The 23,884-nt window shown below is 47.1% G+C and overlaps 1 protein-coding gene across 1 annotated transcript in view; it reads right to left on the bottom strand.

Moving 5' to 3' along the window:
- Positions 1-23,884, bottom strand: part of MOB3C (MOB kinase activator 3C) — a 52,247-nt gene that overhangs the window by 5,959 nt on the left and 22,404 nt on the right. Inside the window, exon 3 of the mRNA XM_074961795.1 lies at positions 13,183-13,385. Within this exon, the coding sequence (XP_074817896.1) occupies positions 13,183-13,385 (203 nt within the window). The remainder of the gene's footprint in view (positions 1-13,182; positions 13,386-23,884) is intronic.

The raw sequence follows: 23,884 nt of genomic DNA, 5'->3' as shown, positions 1-23,884 counted from the left end.
TTAGGAAATAAATGCTGAGCATGGAGAGCTAATTACTTGCTAGAGGTCTATTGTCATTAAAATAGGGTCATTACTAAGCTAGAAGAAGAAAGGTTATTTATATGGTGGGCACACACAAAGACATTAAATTATCATTTAAGAATGGTATTTAATAATCACAGACGTGAACACATTCTCAGAATTAAGGCTCTCAATTCATCCTTAAAGGGGCCGTGTCAACGCAAAAAAAAATAAAAATATGCCAAATTATAGAGAAAGCCTAAGATTAGTTTCAGAGTAACAGCCGTGTTAGTCTGTATTCGCAAAAAGAAAAGGAGTACTTGTGGCACCTTAGAGACTAACCAATTTATCTGAGCATAAGCTTTCATGAGCTACAGCTCACTTCATCGGATCCAATGAAGTGAGCTGTAGCTCACGAAAGCTTATGCTCAAATAAATTGGTAAGTCTCTAAGGTGCCACAAGTCCTCCTTTTCTTTTTCCTAAGATTAGTATAGCTGAAAGATTAGAGAAAAAGATACTTTATTTCTTCCATTTTACCAATAAATCCGTTTCAGTTTCCCCTGTACAGTCAGATAGGCCAACAACAAAAGAAATTGGCTATCATACAACAAGAGGGGAGGAAAAATACATTAAAAAGGAAAAAGTGTGATTGTAAAAAACACAAGGACTGAGAGAGGGACTGAGGGGCAAGTGTGGAACCCGAGGCTACTTTTTGAAACTCACTCAATTCCACAGGGACAGTGTCACTCCGTGTTGCTAAATATTACGGCAGGAAGATCAGTGCATGATTTATGTACCATCTGTGCTGCAGTGCCTCAGTGTGGCCAACCCCTGTGGTACAAAAGTCATGAGCCAGCCCACCCCCCAGCCCCCGCCAAATGATGAGATTGTCTTACAAGTCATGAGATTCTTAAAAAATAATACTGGGGTTTTTATTTGCCTTTTGAGCCTTTAGAAGTCATGTTTTCAATTTTTTCTTCACAACTGTGAGGGCTAGAAACCTAAGCTTATGCCCAAATAAATGTGTTCGTCTCTAAGGTGCCACAAGTCCTCCTGTTCTTTTTGCGGATACAGACTAACACGGCTGCTACTCTGAAACCTCACATAATCACATGATTCCAGGAGCTGGGGCTTTAAGAAAAAATAAAAAGTACCATGACTAGCTAACACATGGTGGAGTGGGGAGGCAGCTGGTTAATCTAGCTATTTATAATTAAATAGCTATTTTCATGGTAGGCTGAATGGGCATCCTGCGGAGAGCTTGGAAATACACCCCCCCCCTCCGGGGGAGTTGTTTAAAGAAATAAAAATGTTTAAAAGATCACACGTGTGGGAGAAGGTGCCATCTCCTCTCAGAAAGGGAAGACACACCAGATGCTTACCAGCTGCAAGGCAAAGAGGCTGCCAGTTGCACAATGGTTAGGGTTTGTGCCATATTTAAAGGGCCAGCTCCAGAAAAGCACAATGAGTTGGAATTTTTCCCTAAGAGGGTAAATGCTGCAGTGTTTGTAGGGACCAGGAAGACGCTGCCTCTGCATTATGCATGCCCCCTTATATCAGGTCTCCAAAGGCACACAACAGAAGTTAAGGACTCTTTGCGGGGCCAACACAGAACCTCTGGATCTAAACATAAGAGCCTTTACAGCTTCAGCTAAACAGCCAAGGCAATTAGCTCAGAGGCAGTTGCAAACTCAAACCTCTTTACGTGGTCTAACCGCTAGGCAGGGAGAAAGAGAGCTGCACATACACACTCTTAGCACCAGCTTAGTCCCCCAAACCAGTAGCCTGACTGCCCTATATGCCATCTCCTCTCAACAACAAGCAGAATATGTTTTTTTCACAGCCTTCATATAGAAATACTGGCCCTTAGCCACAGGAGTTGTACACGGCAAAGGACAAGACAGAGGCCCCTACAGAAAGCAAGCTCTGTTCAGGCAAATCGAATGTTTTCCTTGCAGTGCATCAGTCTCTCAACGCCAGCTACATTAGCTGGGCGAGATTCTCGGCTGCTGGAAATCAGCATCACCTGTTGACTTCACGGGAGCAAAGCCAATCGCAGGTTTGTACCAGCTGAGGGTCTGGCCCAATAATTCGGCAAAATCATTTTGCCTCAGGAAAGCAAGTTTCTGGTTTTCCCTTGGTTCACAATCAGCGGGGTGTGTATGTGAGAGGAATTTATAAAACTGCCAGAGAAAGGTTGGTCGGAGTGGTTTATTTCATTTCTCAACTGAATCTAACTTAAGACACCCTGAAAGTTTCAGGAATGAAAGGAGGATAGCGCTGAAGCAAGACATGGGGAGCAAAACAGGAGAGCTTCTCGGTGGCCCTTTAAGAGTTGCCTTGGTGATGTTGCCAAGGAGGTCATAAGAAGCTAGAATCCATAAAGGCTTGAGCTGTAAAATCTAATTTCAGCCTTTTTTTCCCAGTGCTTTTTTTTTTTAAATGTAGCAGAAAAACTATCAGCGAAGAGGATGGAGTTGATATGTAGAAACACATCAGAAATCAGCGAGGTGATTAACATTGTCCATTTTCCACACAAACGGTGCAGGAGGGGGGGGGTGGAGGGGGGCGGAAATCCCAACTTCCCATTTCAACAGAACACAGTCCGCCCATAAATACAGCCTCGGGTTTGATGCCTTGTTTTCGGTACACAATCATAATGCATTCTGCTCATGCTGTCCCCAAGAGATACTGCCCCAAAGATCTCCCTGGGAGACTGGAGACCCTGCCTGCACTGGGAAAGTTTGTCAGCAGGAGGACTCTGGGGCTCTGAAGGGAGAAAGGGCAACAGGGGAATTGCTCTCTGACTATGCTCCGTGGACTACTAGAGATCTAAGGAGCACTCTATGGTTGTCTGCAGCGAGTTGGATGGGTATGGGTGGCAGGAAGGTGACACTACAGAACTAGCTGGTACAGAGCAACTACGATGTGATGGCCATAGCCTCTAGCCCTCTTGTATGGGCCATGCGGGGTGTCCAGAAGGCCCGTGTAGCCCTTCAAGAATGGGGGCTCCCTTCCAAGACTGGTTTGCAGAGTACGAAGCCTCACAAGTGGTAGGCCAGATGCAAGTTACAGCTGCGGGGGGCTACATGGGCAAAGTTAAGGCCTAGTGTAGGCCAGTGCGACCCCAGTGAAGTCAGAAGTCTCGCTTACAGAACGGCTGGATACAGTCAATGTCTTTTCACTTAGCTTCAGGAAGAAAGTATCTAGAAACCGGACCCCCTTTCTACTAGGACCCTCCCCACAACTAAATAGTCCATACCTCCTGAGCTCAAGTTACATGCATGCCTCTCTGCATCAATCTGCTCTTTGAGGGAGCTCTGGGATGCAACAGGTTTCGCAATTCTTAGGTGGTGACGAGACTTTCCAGAGGTCACCCAGCAACAGAGCCAGGAATGGACTCAGACACCTAGGTTCTCCATCCATTACTCTGCCTACAAGTCCACACTGCCCGTTATGCCTGTTGTCTCCAGTTTGCCCATGGGAGCCACGTCATGGGGGATGCCAGATATTCTCAGCCTTTAGAAACAAATCCAATTTTTTTATCATCCACAAGGGCTTTGGGGTTTTCAACTTTTGCCTCCCAGATCTCTAAATTGTTCTATCATTCCCCCCACCCCCCACGCACATCCCCACACACTTTTAAAGCTAAGAAACAAGCTTGAGACAAGCCACTAATTTGTTACTTCTCAGCAATAAACACCCATTCCGTTTTCTTAGCAAGACCGAGAGAGGAAAATACTAAAGAACCACAATGGCAACAGACAGAAGCCAAGGAAACAACACAGGTGGGTGATGCTAGTGACCAATTTGCTCCAGGTTTGGTGCTAGTGATTTCACGGCATTGGCTGTAAACAATAAGCCTGACGGTAAGCTCGGTGTCGTATCTTTGCTCTCAACACAAGAATAATGCAAAAAAAAAAAAGAGACAGAGTGGGGTTCCAAAGAACTGGGTTTCCTATTTTCAAAGACCTAGCTACAGATTATATATATATATATATATATATATATATATATATATATATAGTTGCTATGTTAGGATCTGGGGGCTTCTGCAAGAGGAGACAAGGAGGCAGCTCTCAAACTGTTTAAAGGGGTACCCCCCAATTCCTGTACACGACGCTCAGAAAGGATGAAATGGCAAGGGATCATTCAGCATGTTGCCAGGACTGACCTGCCCGAGTCTCAATCAATCCAACTTTCCTCATGTCTTCTTGGGCTTTCTTTAAAAAGGAGATGTTACAGATTTTTTTTCAAAAAGTTTGCTTAAACTTTGACTATTTGCAAAAAACAAAACAACCTCCCCATAACAACAGTTAAACAAAAAAGTTTTCACAAATTCTTCTGATCATACCCTTGACATACAAACCTTTCTTCCATTGGTCACCAGGATGAATCCCGCCCAGGTCAGCTGTGAGATAAAGTCATTATCACTTGAAAAAAGAAAAAGAGGACTTGTGGCACCTTAGAGACTAACAAATTTATTTGAGCATAAGCTTTCGTGAGCTACAGCTCACTTCATCGGATGCATGAAGTGGAAAATACAGTGGGGAGATTTATATACATAGAGAACATGAAACAATGGGTGTTACCATACACACTGTAACGAGAGTGATCAGGTAAGGTGAGCTATTACCAGCAAGAGAGCCGGGGGTGGGGGGCGGGGGGAGGAACCTTTTGTAGTGATAATCAAGGTGGGCCATTTCCAGCAGTTGACAAGAACGTGTGAGGAACAGTAGGGGGGAAAATAAACATGGGGAAATAGTTAACGAGAGACTGCTGAATTGGAATTCTGATCACTCGATTACAGACCTAAAAGTGGCAATACTTCAACAAAAAAACTTCAAAAACAGACTCCAACGAGAGACTGCTGAATTGGAATTAATTTGCAAACTGGATACAATTAACTTAGGCTTGAATAAAGACTGGGAGTGGATGGGTCATTACACAAAGTAAAACTATTTCCCCATGTTTATCGCCCCCCACCTCCCACTGTTCCTCAGACGTTCTTGTCAACTGCTGGAAATGGCCCACCTTGATTATCATACAAAAGGTTCCCCCACCCCCACTCTCCTGCTGGTAATAGCTCACCTTACCTGATCACTCTCCTTACAGTCTGTATGGTAACACCCATTGTTTCATGTTCTCTGTGTATATAAATCTCCCCACTGTATTTTCCACTGCATGCATCCGATGAAGTGAGCTGTAGCTCACGAAAGCTTATGCTCAAATAAATTGGTTCATCTCTAAGGTGCCACAAGTACTCCTTTCCTTTTTGCGGATACAGACTAACACGGCTGCTACTCTGAAACCTGTCATTATCACTTGAGAGGCTGTTTGTTAACTTACATGAAACGAGCCTGTAAGATGCAGTCCAGTTCCCAAGTGCCCACAATACCGCAGTCATGATCTACTACCCTAGAAACTACACGATCCTTCCTACACAATGGTGGCATCTCCTCTGCTGGCGTCCATGTCTCTGCCAGGAAACAGCAAGTGCAAATGACCGCTGACACAATTTTGCCCCACAGTTTAAGTCACTTTGGTATCAAAATACCCAGTTAGTTGGACCAATTAAGTGGTTTGACATTAAGTTGCGTCAACTACATCTGCAATTATTTGCATCTGCAAAATTCCACTTGCAAAATTGGAGGTTTGATTAAGACCAGCCTCTCTCTGAATAGTTTACATGACTTTTCATCCATACATCAACAGCCTCTCCGTTCATTCTATTGTCCTAAATTGCCCAATCTTCCTGTATTTGATCCCTCGCTTTCCTCTGCCCTCTGGGCTGCATTTTCGCTTCAGCTTTGTGTCACTACCTGTAATTCCATCCCTATTGTGATCGCCGCCCCCTTCCCCCCATGCACAGTGTAACACATCTTGGTGCCAAAAGACATCCATTACACTCAGAATATCCCCACAGCAGTGCCTTGCTAAGTAATAATCCAGAGCTTGGCCAATGTCATTTCCCATCCCTACGACCCGACTTCACTTGCCCCAGGAAAACAAATGTTTCTGAAGACCCACATTTCTTGAGCTGGTCTTGGGCCAAGAGACGTAACCAATTAATATTGCTTAGCACTGTGTAAGCATACAGGGATGAATCCAGCTCCTCCTGAAAACCACAGAGTTTGATGGGGCCAGATTTTGGGACTATGCTCCAGGAAGTAGAGAAGTTATTAGACTCATTTTCCCCAAGGCCAAGCAGTGAGTCAGGATTAGAAATCACAAGCTCCTTCTTCCCGAACACCGGTGATCATTTTTCTAAAGCAGGGGTTCCCGATCTGTTGCCTGCGGGACATTTGCCAGTGGCTCGTCCCACGGTGCTGGCTCCTCCTTCTCATTTCCAGCTGCTACATCCCATAACAAGGCAGCTAAATGGTGCTCGGCACTTTCCAAATATCACTCAGCCATGGGCGGCGGGTATCGAAGGCCAGGGGAGGCTAAGCCACCCCTAACCCAGGCCGTGGCTCTGCCCACACTCTGCCCCAAGGCCCCGCCGTCCCTCCTCTGTATGATGAGATAACAACACTTCCTCCCGCACAGTGGGGTGGTGCCAACAGGTTTATGAAGCACTCAGATGCTGCAGTGTTGGGGAGCAGATTACCTTAGACTGACAGGTTTTATTTGCCTTACAGTAGCATCTACAGGTCCAGGGCCCACTATAATACGAATGCCTAGATCTTATATAGTGCTTTTCAACCATGGATCTCGAAGTATGTCACAGTCTTTACCCCATTTATCCTCACGGAACCCCCGGGAGGTAGGGCAGTGCTGTTTTCTCCATTGTACAGAGGCACAGAGAGGCTAGGTGACTTGCCAAAGGCCACACAGGGTGGTGGAAACCCATATTTCCCAAAACCTAAGCTTGTCCCCTAATCACTGGACCATCCTTTCTCTCCTGTTGTGCTAGGCATCGTATAAACTAACATGTATTAGTTTGGGGAAGGTCTCTGGCCTGTGTTTTATAGGGGGCCAGATGAGAAAATCACAATGGTCCCTTCTGGCCTTGGGATCTACGACTATAACAGAGACAGGCCCTTGCCCAGGGACGTTATGGGATTGTGAGCAGGACGGGAGGCAGAGCCCAGAGCGGGGAAGGAGACGCTCAGGAGACAGACTCTATGACGAGTTGGTTCACACTAGGGAAAAGTTGGAGAAGCTCTGTGCTAGGCTCCCCTGCCTCTCAGAATTAGCCAAATCCTCTCTGGTGGCTGGGCTTAGTTAGTGTGTCCTACAGATCACTGCAGCAATGCTTAGCCAAGGGTCCTGCTGGCCAGCAATAAGATAATACTTGGCACTTCTCTAGTATTTGAGGCTTTCAATGCACTCTATGGAGGCAGGGAAGCATTGAAACCAATCCCTGGTCATTGGTGAATGCCACAGTTTGTTGTTATGTAGCATGCTGGGGCCATTCAAAACTTCAACAGCAGGAACAGAACTTGCACCCTCCTACTCTGTCAAAGTACAGGAGCGATCTGCCATATAGGTCCAATGACACACAGCTGAGTCATTCTGATTTCATCCACTGGAGGGTATTGGTGTGTGTTACATGCCAATTCACTGCACTACTGCAGAGAAGGATGCTCCGGTGGTGAGGATGCTCGCCTGCAACTTCAGAGCCCCAGGTTCAATTCCCTGCTCCTCCAGAGTGCCTGGGTGACTTTGGGCAACTCTGGGCCTCAGTTCCCCTTCTGTGCAAAGGAGATAACACTGCCCTGACTCACAGGAGTGCGGTGACAACAACCACCTTAAGGACCGCCAAGCACTCAGATACTATGACAAGTGGGGGGATGAGATAAGCACTAGAACTAGATAGATCCTCCCCGCTTCCTAGCTACAGAAAGTGAGCTCTGGGGAGGTTGTGTGAGTCACACAAGCGAGTGAGCAGCAGAGCCAAAAATAAAGCGCCACTTCTCCAGACTCCCAGGCTCTGTTATAGCCACTACACCATGCTTCCACCTGGTAAGAGGAAGAGGTGGCTAGGGAGGGGGCGGTATAGCTCAGTGGTTTGAGCATTGGCTTGCTAAACCCAGGGTTGTGAGTTCAATCCCTGAGAGGGCCATTTAGGGATCTGGGGCAAAAATTGGGGATTGGCCCTGCTTTGAGCAGGGGGTTGGACTAGATGACCTCCTGAGGTCCCTTCCAACCCTGATATTCTATGACAGAAAGGGAGTTTGGCTGAGAGAGCAGGAGGAAAGACAGAAGCTCTCTGATGCAGCTGCTCTCTGCATATCTTACATTCCCCAATTCGCCAATGAAAAGGGCTGACTGAGTCCATGACCCGAAACACAGTCAGCAGTTGTCAAGGCTGCACACAAATCGGCCCGTTGCTTTAGAGGATTGGAGGAAGTTGTCATAGGTGTATATTCCAAATGAGCAACAACAAATATCTAGATACGAATTTCATGAAAGGGCGCATGAAAAAAATCCATATCACCATGGCTAGGTTTAAGAATCTGCCCTCTGTTATATGAGTCAGACCAGACGACTAATGGTCTCCTGTGTGGAGCAGGGGCATTGTAGACTAGTGGGTAGAGTGGGACCCTGAAAGTTCTGTTCCAGGCCCTGCCACTGACTTGCAGTTTGACCTCAAGCAAGTCACTTAGTCTACCTCTGCCTCAGTTTACCCCTTCTGAAAAGCAAGATAAGTTCATTCATCTTGCTAAAGTGCATTAAGTTCCTTTGCTGAAAGGGGCGATTTAGGTGCAAAATATTATTTTCTCATTCTTACAATTCACACCGGGACACAGCCAACAAAAAAACCCCTATCAAATAAACAAAGACCCGGGACTTATTGAAAGGGTGCAAGGATGTTAGCACTGAAACTTCCACTTATTGTATCTTAAAGGAAAGCGCATTAGGGAGGGGGAAGTGGTTTATTATAGCAACATTCTTTTCCCTCTCATCCTCTTCAGCTTCCTGGTCTTTAATAGTGTTTGGGGCCAGAGGCGGAAAAGAGCAGCTCCCAGATGAGACAAGCTTAGCACAGCTCCTGCTGTCTCAGCCAGAGGGGGGCTGTTTTTTGGGGGGGCGGGGGAGGGGCGCTCAGCTACTACCTCCAGCCCATGGGATCCGGTTGGAGTCTTGGCTGCACTAATAAGCCATATTTTCACGTGTATAGCAGAGAAAAGCACTTTACAAAAACTACTAGCTAGATCTTACTGAGTGATTTGGCCCTCTACACACCACCCTGGCAAAATTCAGCCATCTCTGGGGCAGACTAGAGCGGCGGCCAGCCAGCACATGGTCAAGGGGAGGGCAGTTTTGGAGAAGGAACTCAGAGCAAATCCCCCTGCTCACAGGAGAAGTGCCCTGAGCTATTTATGGACTGCACAAAGCAGATGGGACCTTGATTTTCCATCACTTCTGAAAGTGAACGAATTGTACAGGGGTCCTGGGTGCCTTTCGCAGTCAGCGCCCTCTCGCAGCTGTGCGTGATGCCATGGCAACTGCCTCAGTTTCTCTCCCTCCACCGTCAGTTGTTTGGCCCTGTGCAGGGTGGCTTCCTCTTAGGAGTCCAGCTGAGTCGTCTATAGCCACTCCCCTTGAGGGGCAGTAAAAAGTCCAACAGCCCAGTGAACCCTAGCAAAGAAGCAATAATCCCAGCCCCCATAGACTCCAGACCCCTTGGCTCCAGGTCCCTTTGCTAATAGACGGTAGGAGACCCCAGCAAGGCCTGCTCTCTCCTCTGGGATCCAAGAGACCCTTCATTAAGCAGCAGGGACTGGCTCCTCGCAATCCCTTGGCGCTTCCTGGTCCACCGCTCCTGTAACCCTCTTCCAGACTCACAGTTTCTGATTCTCTTTCTCTGGAAGTCAGACTTGCGGCCGCTCTTCTGCTGAAGGAGTCTGTGCTTAGCTGAGAGAGCTGGTCTACCTGTTAACCCCTTCATGGTCATGGCAGCCTGGGGTCTATGCACCCCACGACCCCAGGACTTACTTTCTCCGACTCAGAAGAAGTTACCTCGCTGGGGTTTGAATCACTGAGTCAGAGTATTTGACCTAAGACTTAGCCATTCCCTTAGCCCCCAGGTGGTCACCCACAGAGCAAGCCATCTGCTGAGCACGCAAGCTATCACGAATGGTTGGGTCTGTTAGACGCCAATTTAGAGATGCACCAAGAGCCAAGGAAGATGAAGTTACACCAAGGATGAATGCGGCCTGTTGCCCTTCAGATGATCACTGGCATCATCGCACCAAGCAGCTCAGTTCCTCGTGGCCTCAGTGGAACCCATCAGTCACCCCTTCTGGCAAATAAGCTATCTGCTTTGAAAACCTTTTAGCATCTTCAACCTCCCATTCCAACCATGTGACACTCACGCTTTTGAGTAGCTGGGAATCAATCCAGCAAGAACCACAATGGGACGGAATAGTTATTGAGCCACAGCTCATCAATACTGAACAAGTTTGTCATGATTAGCGTCATTAGAAAGAGGAGCTAATCAGGATGATTAGACAAATTGGAGGATTGGGCCAAAAGAAACCTGATGAGGTTCAATAAGGATAAGTGCAGGGTCCTGCACTTAGGACGGAAGAACCCAATGCACCGCTACAGACTAGGGACCGAATGGCTCAGCAGCAGTTCTGCGGAAAAGGACCTAGGGGTTACAGTGGACGAGAAGCTGGATATGAGTCAGCAGTGTGCCCTTGTTGCCAAGAAGGCCAATGGCATTTTGGGATGTATAAGTAGGGGCATAGAGAGCAGATCGAGGGACGTGATCGTTCCCCTCTATTCGACATTGGTGAGGCCTCATCTGGAGTACTGTGTCCAGTTTTGGGCCCCACACTACAAGAAGGATGTGGATAAATTGGAGAGAGTCCAGCGAAGGGCAACAAAAATGATTAGGGGTCTGGAACACATGACTTATGAGGAGAGGCTGAGGGAACTGGGATTGTTTAGTCTACGGAAGAGAAGAATGAGGGGGGATTTGATAGCTGCTTTCAACTACCTGAGAGGTGGTTCCAGAGAGGATGGTTCTAGACTATTCTCAGTGGTAGAAGAGGACAGGACAAGGAGTAATGGTCTCAAGTTGCAGTGGGGGAGGTTTAGGTTGGATATTAGGAAAAACTTTTTCACTAGGAGGGTGGTGAAACACTGGAATGCGTTACCTAGGGAGGTGGTAGAATCTCCTTCCTTGGAAGTTTTTAAGGTCAGGCTTGACAAAGCCCTGGCTGGGATGATTTGATTGGGGATTGGTCCTGCTTTGAGCAGGGGGTTGGACTAGATGACCTCCTGAGGTCCCTTCCAACCCTGATATTCTATGATTCTATGATTCTATGAGGTGCTACTTGCCAGGGCTCCAGGCCATTAGATCAGAATTAGTTCATCTTAAACTATTGATAGGCACGTCATATGAACCTGAGTGCTCTTTGGCCAGCTGAGCTATCATAACCTGAGTCAGAATCAAAGTGATGAGGCAGGATAATTAATTAGGCACCTGGATAGGTTTCTTCCCAAACTTCCAGCAGACCTAGATTTTCCATAACTCCCCTGCGTCAGCCATGTGGCACTACACAGAGTGTACAGTGCTCAAAGGGAGGAGGAACCCTGATCGGGTCAGGAAATAATGTCTCTCACAGCCGGGCAATGGGGGAGGACAGTGGAGTTAAAGGCATGGATATAGGCCCCGACCCTGCAATCAGATCTGTGAAGGAGGAACTCTGTGCTCATGTAAAGCCCTCTCCATTCAAATGACCCTTCATGTCATCACAATTCTCTGCAGCCACAAAATCATAGACGCGTCAGGCTGGAAGGGACTCCGAGAGGTCATCAAGTCTGGTGCCCTGCACTACGGCAGGACCAAATAAAGCTAGACCATCCCTGACAGGTGTACTTAAAAATCTCCAGTGATGGGGATTCCACCATCTCCCTTGGAAGCCTGTTCCACAGCTTACCTCCCCTTAGAGTTAGAAAGTTTTTTCCTAATATCCAACCTAAATCTCTCTTGCTGCAGATTAAGCCCATTACTTCTTATCCTACCTTCAGTGGACATAGAAAACAATTGACCTCCTTATATCGGCCCTTAACATATCTGAAGACTTTCATCAGGTCCCCCATCAGTCTTCTTTCCACAAGAAGCAACATGCCCAGGTTTTCTAACCTTTCCTCATAGATCTCAGGTTTTCTAACCCACTGATGATTTCGGTTGCTCTCCTGTGGACTCTCTCCAAGTCGTCCACATCTTTCCTAGAGTGTAGCGCCCAGAATTGGACACAGTCCTGCAGCCGAGGTCTCACTAGTGCTGAGTAGAGCAGGACAATTACCTCCAGTGCCATACATGCAACACGCCAGCTAATATACCCTAGAATCATAGAATGTCAGGGATGGAAGGGACCTCAGGAGGTCATCTAGTCCAACCCCCTGCTCAAAGCAGGACCACATCAGAATGATACACATCAGCCATTTTTTGCAACTGCATCACACTGTTGATTCATATTCAATTTCTGATCCACTGTAACCCCCAGATCCTTTTTGACAGCACTACTACCTAACCACTTATTCCACATTTTGTAGCTGCACATTTGATTTTTTTCTTCATAAGTGCTTTGCACTCATCTTTCCGTCACCTTGGCTGGAATCCAACCAGGTGGGCTGACCTAAATTACTGTTGTGATAGCACGTAAGGACCCCAGCCAGGGATCAGGGCCCTGTTAAATGAGGCATAGTACAATCAGAGACCCTGTCCCAGGAGGGCTCACAAGCTTAGATATAGACAACAGGTGAATGAAGACATGCAAGCGTGGGCGAGGGCAAGGCAACAGTACAGAGAGGTGTGTTTGCCCAGATTAGGAGCCAGGGTGGTCTTGGTGGCCACGTGGTCACCAGCCCAACCGATATCACGAGGTATTTCTGGGTGCTGTGGCAGAGGCAGGGTTTAAGGAATGACTTAAAAAGAAGATCAGGTGGTGGTTTTGTGAATTTTGATGGGGAGTTCTTCCTAAGCGTAAGGGAGAAAGCATGGAGGTGCTCATAGGAAAGAGTGGAGAAGAGGGTGATCAAGGCAGATACTGCTGGCAGTACGTCAATGTGAAAATAACAGAATGGGAACGAAGGGCAGGGTTCAATGGCGAAGGGCCATTAAGATGAGGACAAAGACTTTGGTGGGGAACAGGCCTTGTGTTCTCTCTCTGCAGAGAGGTGAATTTCACCCCCACGTGAAGTAGGCAACTTCTTACCAAAGGCTCCAGCTCCCGGTGGTCAATGAGGCTGAACTCTCTGCTGAAGTAGTAAAAGTGCTTGTAGCAGGTGTTGACATGGGCCTCGGCACCCATGCTGATGATACTATCGAAGTGATGGATGTAGACATGGACGAAGACTCGGAAAAGGCGGGTGAGGATCTTGGTACACACCTGCTGGAAATTCTTGGGGAAGGGGACTCCTGCAAGGCAGAAACAAAAGCCATTTTCAGAGTTTAAGCATTTGACAATTTCCAAACAAGTAACATTTAAAAGGCTTGGTACATCATCACTGTAACAATATGGAGGATTCCACCTCACTATTTATTACACTGACGATCATCATTTTACTGTTTCCTGGCACTTCTCCCATCTGCTTGTAGTGTCTAACTGTTGTCTCTCGTCTTACCATGAAGCATGTTTGTGAGTCTTTACAAGAACAGGTTTCAGAGTAGCAGCCATGTTAGTCTGTATTCGCAAAGAAAAAAGGAGTACTTGTGGCATCTTAGAGACTAACAAATTTATTTGAGCATAAGCTCACGAGTACTCCTTTTCTCTTTACAAGAACAGGGTCTAGTTTTATGCACTGTGAGTATCTCCACTAAAGTCACTGGAAAGAGCTGCAGTGAGTTTTGGATCTGGACCACAGTTCAGAACTGTTCAAGAAACAGAATATTTCTTTTGTGGGAAGTTTTGAAATGACTGTCCGTTCTCATTGAGAATTAAATGTCAAAGAAGCCAAAAATTCTGCTACGTGAAAAAAGACCAAAAAAGTGTTTTTAATTGGAAAGATCAACATGGGAAATTACCACATTTCAGACACAAACAAAAATTTTACAAAACGTCAACGTGAAATGTTTTGGTTTAGTTTTGAAGCGGCCATTCAAAATGCAGGTTTTTGTTTTGATTCTCCCAACTGGGGAAATTTCATCCAATCAACACCTTTCCGGCAGAAAATTCCAATCTTGGCAAAGCCACGTTTTCCAATGGGAAAGCTTTTTAGTTAAAAAAATTCTGCCAGCTCTACCCATTGGGCATAAAGTTAAGCATGTGCTTAAGTGTTTGCAGGATCGGGGGCTTAGACTGTAATTTCTTTAGCCCGGTGGCTGTCTTTTCACAGAAGGGGTGAAATATCTAGCACAATGGAACCTTGAGCCCTGATTGGACCCCACAGGTGCTACAAATAATTATCAGTAACAATAACAACCATCAAAGCTCTTAATAGACATTAGCTAATGAACTCTCCCAAACTCCTGTGACACGGGCGTGCATTATTAAAGCTGGTTGAATGCTTTAAAATGACAATATTTTGTTGTACGGCCACCTTTTCACCAAAAATTGAAAACACGCCTGTCTTTTGACTATTTACATTATTGGCTCTTTCGGTCAGGGGCTGTGTCTCACCTGGAGTACATCTCCACTGCAGCCGGGAGCACGCTTCGCAGCGCGGGTACACAGACACGCGGTAGCGCTGCTCAAGCTAGCACAACCAAATCGCAGTGTAGTCCGGGGTAGCACAGGCAGTGGTTCAGGCTAGCCACCCGAATACGCACGCAGAGGTTCCAGGCAGGTTTGTACTCAGGTGATTAGCTCAAGCCACCACCCACGCTACCCTGGCTACGTGGCTCTTTTTAGCGTGCTAGCTTGAGCCGAGCTAGTGCACGTCTGTCTACCTCCGCTGAGCAGCACGCTCCCAGCTGCAGCGTAAATGTACGTGCAGCACAATGGGGCCCTGATCTCAGCTGGGGCCTCTAGGTGCTAGGGGAATACAAATAATAATGCCTCCACGGGCATACAGACACAGTTCTTATGTCTCCTTGATGGAGCTATAATACCTGCGAACACCGGCAGGTGCCCTATCCAGCTATTCCTCCCAAATGCACCTTGCCCGGATGGGGTGCTAACTCCAGGAGTCTGGCTGCCCATGCACAGTGGGCTGGGAGAAAGGATCCCACTTCCCCCACCATACAAGCCTGCAGAGACACAGCTAGACTCAAGCTCAGAGAAGATTCATCTAAACTTGTCCGAGCCGAGCCAGCAAGTCAGTGGCCGTTGTGGGTTTATGCCACAGAAGTTCCTGGATTCTGATGCTACGTTTAGTCCGTCAGATTTTGCCAGGCCTTTGCCAGTTTCAATGGAAGTTACATGGGAACATGGAGAAGAGGATCTGGAGCGGCAGCTGCTTCGCAGAATGGAAATCTCAAGGTGGCAGGTTTGCAGATGGGCGGTGCAACTAAAGCCATTCCAGTTCCAGCCCCAGCCCCCTCACCCTATTACGTATATTTAGCTATGTCTGAAAACAAGCTCCACACCAAACATTGATCTGTCTAATCAGGCTTTATAAGATATATGCATAAGAGCCCCATTAACGGTGCTCTTTCACCTCCGTTCACTATTAGGCACCACTTTCAAAGACTAGCTGAGGAAGTGCCAGCAGCCATGCATTGGTTTTCTGCACCATGCTTTCAAGTGGGCTATGCTGGGTCACCCCCCTTTGAAGTCATGCCTCCCTGGAAATGTAGCAAGAGGCTGTTTAATCATTGAAGCTGCCCAGCCTAATGACGCACAGATTAGCATTTAAAGACATCTCAGCGGAGTTGCATCTGCACAATGCAGCTTCTTCCGATGATTTTCCGATGAACCCCTGGTGCGCCGATGAAGATGAGCGAGCATGTGTAAATTACAGCCACGTTCACCACAGTCCAGCCACGCTCTGTGTATTAGTGCATAAAGCACTACTATTTAACCATGGTAAAAGTGTCAGGGCTGGATCTTGGTGAGTCCAATGACCACGGTAGGCCCAAGCCATGAAGTTTGGACCTGGATGCAGAGTTCAAGGGGGTTTGGTCTGGGTTTCGTTTTGACCGGCTCTCGCAGCCAAAGAGTGCTAGATAGAGGAAATGGGACTAGGCAGTGTTAAATAGGGACCAGCTGAAAAATTTGGCTCCATCTGAAGATTAGAGGAGGTGTTTTGTAAATCCAGATCTACCCTTTCTCCCTGACCTACAACTCAACCTCCTCTCAGAGGCTCAGGGGACCTAGTGAATTTCACCTACAGGATTCCGGGTCAAATCCAGCCTACCTTGGTAGTTGCTAAATGTTTACCAGGTAAAACAGGTTGGCTGATCTCAGCCTTGTTCCCACCTGACAAGTCTCTGCCTCACTCAGAGATACCATCGCAAGCCTCGGAAGAGGAGGACATGGATAGAGTTAGGGTTAGGGCTAGGGTTAGGGTTAGGCGAGTCTCGGAAGAGGAGGACATGGATAGACATTTTCCCCCAACTGGAATTTTTCAGAAATTCTGTTTGGTGGGAAGTTGTGAAAATATTTGTTTGGAATGAAAACAAATTTTGAAATGGCAAAATGTCCCATGAAATGGAAATCTTGAGTTTTGACCAGGTCTGCTCACAATAACCTCTGCTTGACTGTAGCTATTACAGGCACTGTGTTCTGTGACAGCCACTTGTACCTCTCTTTCCACACTAAAATCACTGTTCTCTTTTTTTAAGCAGTTTCCTAAGATTTGACAGAGGATTAGGCAAGTTCTTCATAAAGGAATTCTTAAGCTCTGTTTTCAAGCAGCACTGACTGCTTGCTCTCCTCCTGGGCAACTGCTGGGTTCTTCAGCAAGAGAGATTTAAAAAAAGACAAAAGATGTTTCCATAATCCTCCATTCACAAAAGTCAGCACTTCAAAGGCCAAAACTCAGAGTGCGGCCAATGCCACCACGGGGCTAAATCCGAGATGTACTTAAGAGGAGAGACACAGACTACAGCCTGTTTCCAAAAACATAGTTATCCCTAAGCTCTGAAAACTATCGGAAACATGATGACAAAGCACAACACATCAGGGGTTCCCCTTCCCATACATTGATTTAAAAAGCTGCATAGATTTCATGTTATTTATAGATCCAACGGACCAGATTCTGCTCTCACTTATGCGGGAGAGACTCCGCTGGGTTTAATGGAATTACACCCGATTTTCACAGATACCGGGCTAAATTCTGCTCTGTTCTTCAACTAAAACACACTCAGCCCTCTGGTTTGTTGTTTGTTTTTTACCCTTTTACTATGAGACAGGATTTCCACGGCCGATTATCAATAAGAAAAGGTGCGGTTAGGATTTTGCATCAAGTCTTTTATTGTTTTCGTGGAAGGTGGGTGAACCATGAATACCTAACTGAGAAAACGAACCTATCATGTGGACAGTAAAGAGTTAAATTGACTGTAGAGGATAATAGGACTGGTCTGTGGTTAAGGTCCTGGATGGGAACTCCAGAGCTTTGGGTTCTGTTCCTGGCTCGGTCACAGACTGTGTGTAAACAGCAGCAGGTCCCTTCATCTTTCCATTCCCCAGCTCTAAAACGGGGCTAAGAATCCTGCCTTACCGAGCATGTAAGATCTTTGGGGCAGGGACTGTCCCTCATTATGTGTTTGTACAGCCCCTAGCACAGTGAGGCCCCGATTTTGCCTGGAGACTGAGGCGCTAATAATGTAGCTGAGATATATGAAATTCTGCCTCTAAGGAAACCAAACCACACCCCGAGGTCTATTTCACAATAATACAAACCTTGCACTGGGGACAACAGGATCTGGTCAGAGGCAAAAAAACAACTCAGTGAAGGTATCAGGATCTGGCCCATTATTCATTTGGTGGTTAAGGAGCCAGATCAAAGGCATTAGTTTCCATCTTTAGTTCTTTAAAGGGAAGATGTGGCTAGGGCCAGGCCCTGCCCCAGGCTAGCAATCTGTATGTGTTGCTAGGAGTCTGTTCTCTTTGTCCTGCACCTTTAACTGTCAAGACAGGGCCCCTCTGCCTGTCTGTTGGGGGACAAGGCTGTGAGGTGATTCCATGGGATGAGCAATTTTGCCCTCTATAATAGCAAAGCAAGCAAGCAGCTTGTTCAGTTTCCCTGCAGCCTGGAGGGTCTAGGTTAACTGGGGCTCTCTTTCGGCCTTATCCAAAGCCCACTGCAGGCTGCTGGAGTCTTCCACTGACTTCAGCAGGCTTTGGATCAAGCTCTTGATTGGATCAAGTAAAAGCCCTAAATATTTGAGATCAGCAGCTCACCTGGAGACAGAGCTGCTGTTACTGCGTAGAGAAGGAAGGCAGAACATCATGGCCCCAGCAGAGTAAGATGAGGCTGGAAAATGATGAAGCCGCAGCCAGCAACGCTCCCCTTAATAAAGAGGATCCATCACAGTTAGTGACTTTTAACGAGTGTGTGTTTTCAGCATTGCCACTGGGAAATCCCTGTGCTCTCCAGAGGGGCTTCTGAGACGCTGTTCATAACACTACCCGGGATTCAGCAAGGGGCTGTTGTGAAGGAAGCAGCGAATGCCGCAGCTCTGTGTTTGTGACCTAGTGTTGCTTACGCATCCTGCTTCCCTGATCCCTTTTCCGACCAAAACAAAAAGCAAGGAAGAAACTTGATCCAACTTGCCAGTTTTAGTGTATGCTGCAAACAACCCGTGGGGCGGTGCTTATAAAATCAGATCACATGGTAAAACCAGGTCAGGGGGCTGGGGTGGGAAATAAAGTCTGTTTCCCAGAGCTAGTATTGTCAGAGGACTAGATTCTTTGCTCTGGCTGAGTTTACACTTAGAGCAGGACCAAGGGGAGTGGGAAAGGTAGCTTTACACCACTCTGGGTTCCAGGGCTGGCCAGGAACCAGTCCAGACTTCTGAGTGCCTCAGAGCAGCCTCAGGGCTGCTCTAACTTACATCTGGCTGCCAACTGCTCTGAGGGGACATTTCAGCAGCTGGGGACCACTGGGGTGTAAAGACACTCTGGCCACACCCTCTTCTTCATGAGAATAGCCAATGCACTGGGGCAAGGGAGGTGCCACCCAGGGACGTCACTGAAGAATTCTCTTTGGGCAAGGGGCAATTTAGAGAGGGCAGAGTCTCAAGTGCTTTGTGACACCAAACCAATGATGGGTAGGGAATGGAAGTTCCCTGTTCAGACCAGGAGATGGAGAAGTCCACTACTGAGAACGCAGAGACGATGTCTTCCCAGCCAGAGTCACCTCCTATGTGCACACTCCCAACCTTCTCTTTAAAAGATCAACAATCACAGGGCCAAGAATTTATATTGCTCTGCCATCACCTTCTGCAAGAATGTTCTTCCGCTGATGGCTAGGTCTGTGCTAGTTCTGTGGAGCTCAATGCCCAGCCCTCTGGAGGGATGAACTCCCAACGAGACAAAAACCGGGGAAAAAAATGTTTGCATGAACTCCCATGCACCAAACTCATCAGCTCCAGTTACCACGGCCCAAGACTGATAGGCTAGTCCCCATTTCTGCCACATGGTGCCACAGTGTTATGATTCCCTATGAACACACACACAAGCCCACACATGCCCATGTGGCACTGGAGTTGGTATTGCCTTTGATTTGGAGTGTGCAGGGGATGTTGACAGGCAGCTGTGGGTGAATAAGGCAGAAAGGTTTCCAAGCAATCAGACACGGTGACATCAGGCAGATCGGACAAACTGGATTTGGCAAAGTCACCCCTGAGCACGTGCTTGATGTTCAGCTGTAACTGAACGTGAATTCTCCACACCATGCTCTCCTCTGACATGTCAGCACGTTGTCCCTTCTCATCCACCCCTACATCCCATCACATGGCTGCATAAGCTGCCACATCAGCCTTTTATAAGAACTGAAGAACTATGCCCCGTCCTAGGGAGAGGGCTCATCATAATAATACAAAATTTGTTATCCCAGCCCATCGAGTCCAGATTCCTGCTGCCACCCTGCTTCGGATGAAACGGGAAAATAAGCACAACACACCTGTGTATGGGAAGTAGTAATTCCTTCCTGACCCCTGAGATGGCCAGGAAACGACCTGAAGCATGGATATGTCATTCTAGAATCTTAGCTTCTACCGGGCAATTGCAGCAGATACAGGAGAATGTATATCCCCATCATGCTCAGAAGCAAGTCTTAACCCAGACCGTGCCAAAGTATTTAAAAAGGAAGAGGCAAGCTGTCTGTTTGTGGTACACAGGATCCACTCAGCATGGTGGCCTGCAAGATGATTAAAAAGCCTTCCTCTGGGCAGGAAGTGGGGTGGAAAGCTGATAAGCTTCCACCCCCCTCTATTTATGTGCTGCTGTGAATTTTCAAAGCCCTGAAGGCTTCTTACCACTCTGCTGCTCCTACCCGCAGTTCAGCATCGGAAAGTGGCAAGTTCCAAAGCAACGGGTGCCAGCCTCGCCTCTTTTCTCACATCAGCAAGGAGCTAGGGAAACTGAACTTCCCCTTGCCCTGAATCTAAATTCAATGGATGTTCTTTCGGGTACCGAGCCATCTCCCTGGCAGCCACCGCACCCCTGCAAGAACAAAACACCCACACCAGGCATGTTCCACATCTCATCTGTCCCTTATGGAGTGGCATAAATAACTCGCCCTTCTGCTCCTCAAGCCATCCCATCTTGGCTCTTAACCGAGCTGCTCCCTAGAATGATGGAGCATCGTTTGCCACGGGGGCAGGGACATCCGGAGCTAAACGAGCCTCCCTCTCTCTCCATCCTCATTAGAAGAAAGAGGAGCCTTCCTGGTAGAAGACAAGGGGAAGATTTCTCGAGCCAGAGGCACACAGGGCCATTCAGCTGTAACGGATCTGGTGTCAGGCAGGCTTGCGTGATGCTTAACATGCTTTCCCTTCAGCTGATCTTTGCTGCATCGATAAAATTGCCTCACTGATGGCTCATTAGCCATCGCTGAGAAATTAAACTCCTTCCCCAGCCCCAATCAGACCCTTCTGAAAAAGAGCTAACCTGACTTCCAGAGATTCCCAGCAGCACCGACCCTGCACTTCCAGATGCTCAGCTTTAAATCACGACCGAGGACACCGGGGGGAAATGAGGTTGGTTATCGATGTGGAACAGGGTTACTTTTTGGAGAGGCATCATGTTGTGGAGCAGAGCGGAAATGGGCCCCCTCTGCTCTAGCCCAGTGAGGCCCCAATCTTGGTTGTGACCTCTAGGTGCTAATGTAAATAATAATAATCCATTATTATAATTCCAGCCACAAAGACGGTGCCTAATTCTAAAATCCAGGCCTGCTGCTTTTATCACTGTGTTAACCAAAGTCCTAATATAGAACAAAACCATATGAAAGGTTTCCCATATCACATGATACACGATGGTGCTGCCATAATCCTACATTATAGGATTGTTTTGACTAGAGTGAGCAACTCAGGGCTAGTCTACCCAGGAAAATGAATCCAAATGAACTTTTAAAAGGGATTTGTTAAACCACAATAAATCCCTGCGTGGACACAGACACAGAATTAAGGTGGCCTTAATTCAGTTGAGTTTAATTCGCTTTGGAGGACAAGCCCTCATACATAGTGACTTTGATTCCAAAACACTTCCCAAACTTCAAAACCTGATTGGACAATCTACACCGAGAAGAATCATTTTCCCCTCTACAGAAATGCAGCCACATCTGAGGTGACACAGAGCAACTGCTTAACAGCACTCAGGAACAACAACAACAACAAGTGAGGCCATCGAGTGAAGAGAACTGTATCCATCTGAAACCCTCGGAAGGATACAAGTACTCAAAATTTAATTACCTTAATTGATATTTGGCCAGGACCCTGGTCTTAGGGGTGACTTGCAGCTGTACAATGGTTTAGCACCTTAATTTTAACTTTACTGGGACGTTTTACTTGAAACCTACCTAGGGTTGTGCTTTAAATGCTCAAGGAGATATGTTTTCCACACACTGCACTGATTGCTTCAAAACACGGAAACCATGTGGGACCATGGGTAGAAAGACATTAAAATGAGAGAAATCCAAAAGTATACACAATTATGGAAACACAATTCTAAGCAGTCTTTGTATCTTCCCTGCCAGGAGTCTGCCTACGTACCACTAGTGCCAGCTAATTGCATTCTTTCATTATTAATCAGTCCCATGAAACTGTAGAAAGGAATAATTCAAGTCAGCAGTATTAATACAATGAATTATTAATTATTATTATTATTAAATCCCATTTTGGCAGCTTATTGTTAACAGAATGGCCCCTTCCTCTTTAAACACCATTTTAAAAACTTTTTTTTAAAACACCAATTAAAATTAATGGCAGGACAGCAGCTGCAAATTATACATGGTGTTAATTTTGGAAGGAGATGGGAAAAGACAAAAAAAAAAACCCTTGTTTTCTCAGCTGGCTGGTTTTACAATCGCATCATGCTGCTTCCAAATGTTTCCCCCCTTTATTATTGGGAAAGTATCAGATTGTTTTGTTTTGTTTTGTTAATTGTGTTCTTTGGGAAAGGGCATGGAAGGCCCAGATTGTGTTTAGAAAGAAAGCACTTCACATAGTTGCTTAACTATGAACAAAGTTTGCTAATTTCACGGACAGAATTTAAAAGGGTGCTCAGCGCTCTTTTACAATCTGTAGACCTGATCTACGCAGGTTTTGTACCGGAGTCACTATGTCGGTTAAGGGTCTGATTTCCTGTGGATATAGTTTTATCAGTACAATCCCTCATATGGTTGCAGTTAGACCAATATAAAAGTCCTTCTTCCCTTATAGCTTATTCCTCTTCCCATAAAGGAATAAGCCATCCCAGCATGAGGATCTTTATACTGGTATAACTGCATCCACATTAGGGTAGTTGTACTGGTTTAATAACATTGGCACAGTAAATCAGAACAATGTGGGTGTGTGAAGCTAAGCCTTTAGCCTTTAACCTTATCTTCCATTGTTGACTCATACCACCACTGTCCTTAGTAATCCTATGCCCAAGCTTCTACATAAAATAATTCCGTGGGGCCTACAAACACCTCAACAAGGGTTAGGCAGCTGGCATGTGGCTACCCCGGCCCATACTGTCTCATTGTTCCTGTCCATCTGCATCCATCTGTTGCCTCTTGTCTTACTCTTGGATTATAAACTCTTTGGGGGTTGTCTTTTTGTTCAGTTTGTACAGCTCCTAGCACAATTGGATCCTGTCCATGAGCTGGTCCATAGGTGCTACCACAATGCAAATTATAATAATTCCTGTGTGTGCGTGTCCCATAGCACTGTGTGACAGCAACCATATCTGGGAAAGGAAGCCATCCCATGAGCGGGCACAGCAGCTCAGTCAGGCCTCAGCCGTGTCTAGCAACACCCCAGCTGTGCTCAGCATTCCCCTCAGGCCCACAGAAAAGCTCCCCCGCTGGGATAAGATAGGAGCTGAGCGGGGGGGCGGTAAAGTCCTTCCCAGCTACCAGATGCGCAAGGCCTCCTCACTGAAGAGAAGGGAACGGTCACATGCCCAGATCACCGCCCCATAGCAGCCTCGCTCCTTTGACATTGCTGCTGAGGGGCAAACCCTGCCTGGGCTTCTGCAGCCCCTGAGGGTACCCCGGCAGCAGAAGGGCTGTGAGGCTCCTGCCCGAGTGGATCTCAGCCACCAACAGCAGTGGGTCCCCCTGGCTTTGCCCCCTGCTTATGTGGATTTTCCGTTCCGCCCCTCTCCAAGCGGCCAGTGGAGGTAGCATCTGTGGAGCTGCTCCCCTGGCCTGGTGAGGGGAGTGGGGGGAAGGCTGTTTCCCTGATTCGGTCTACACATTCACCCCACCCAATCAGAATAGCCCCTGGAGGCTGGGCTCTCCCCGTGTTCCCTCCCCCCACCCCCCCGGGACTCCAATCAGTGTGGTACCTGCATCCCTAATTACAGAGGTCACCTGCCTCCC

This window comes from Natator depressus, chromosome 8, assembly GCF_965152275.1.
Source record: "Natator depressus isolate rNatDep1 chromosome 8, rNatDep2.hap1, whole genome shotgun sequence".
NCBI classification, from domain to species: Eukaryota; Metazoa; Chordata; order Testudines; family Cheloniidae; genus Natator; species Natator depressus.
This window is presented reverse-complemented; position numbering and strand designations above follow the sequence as displayed.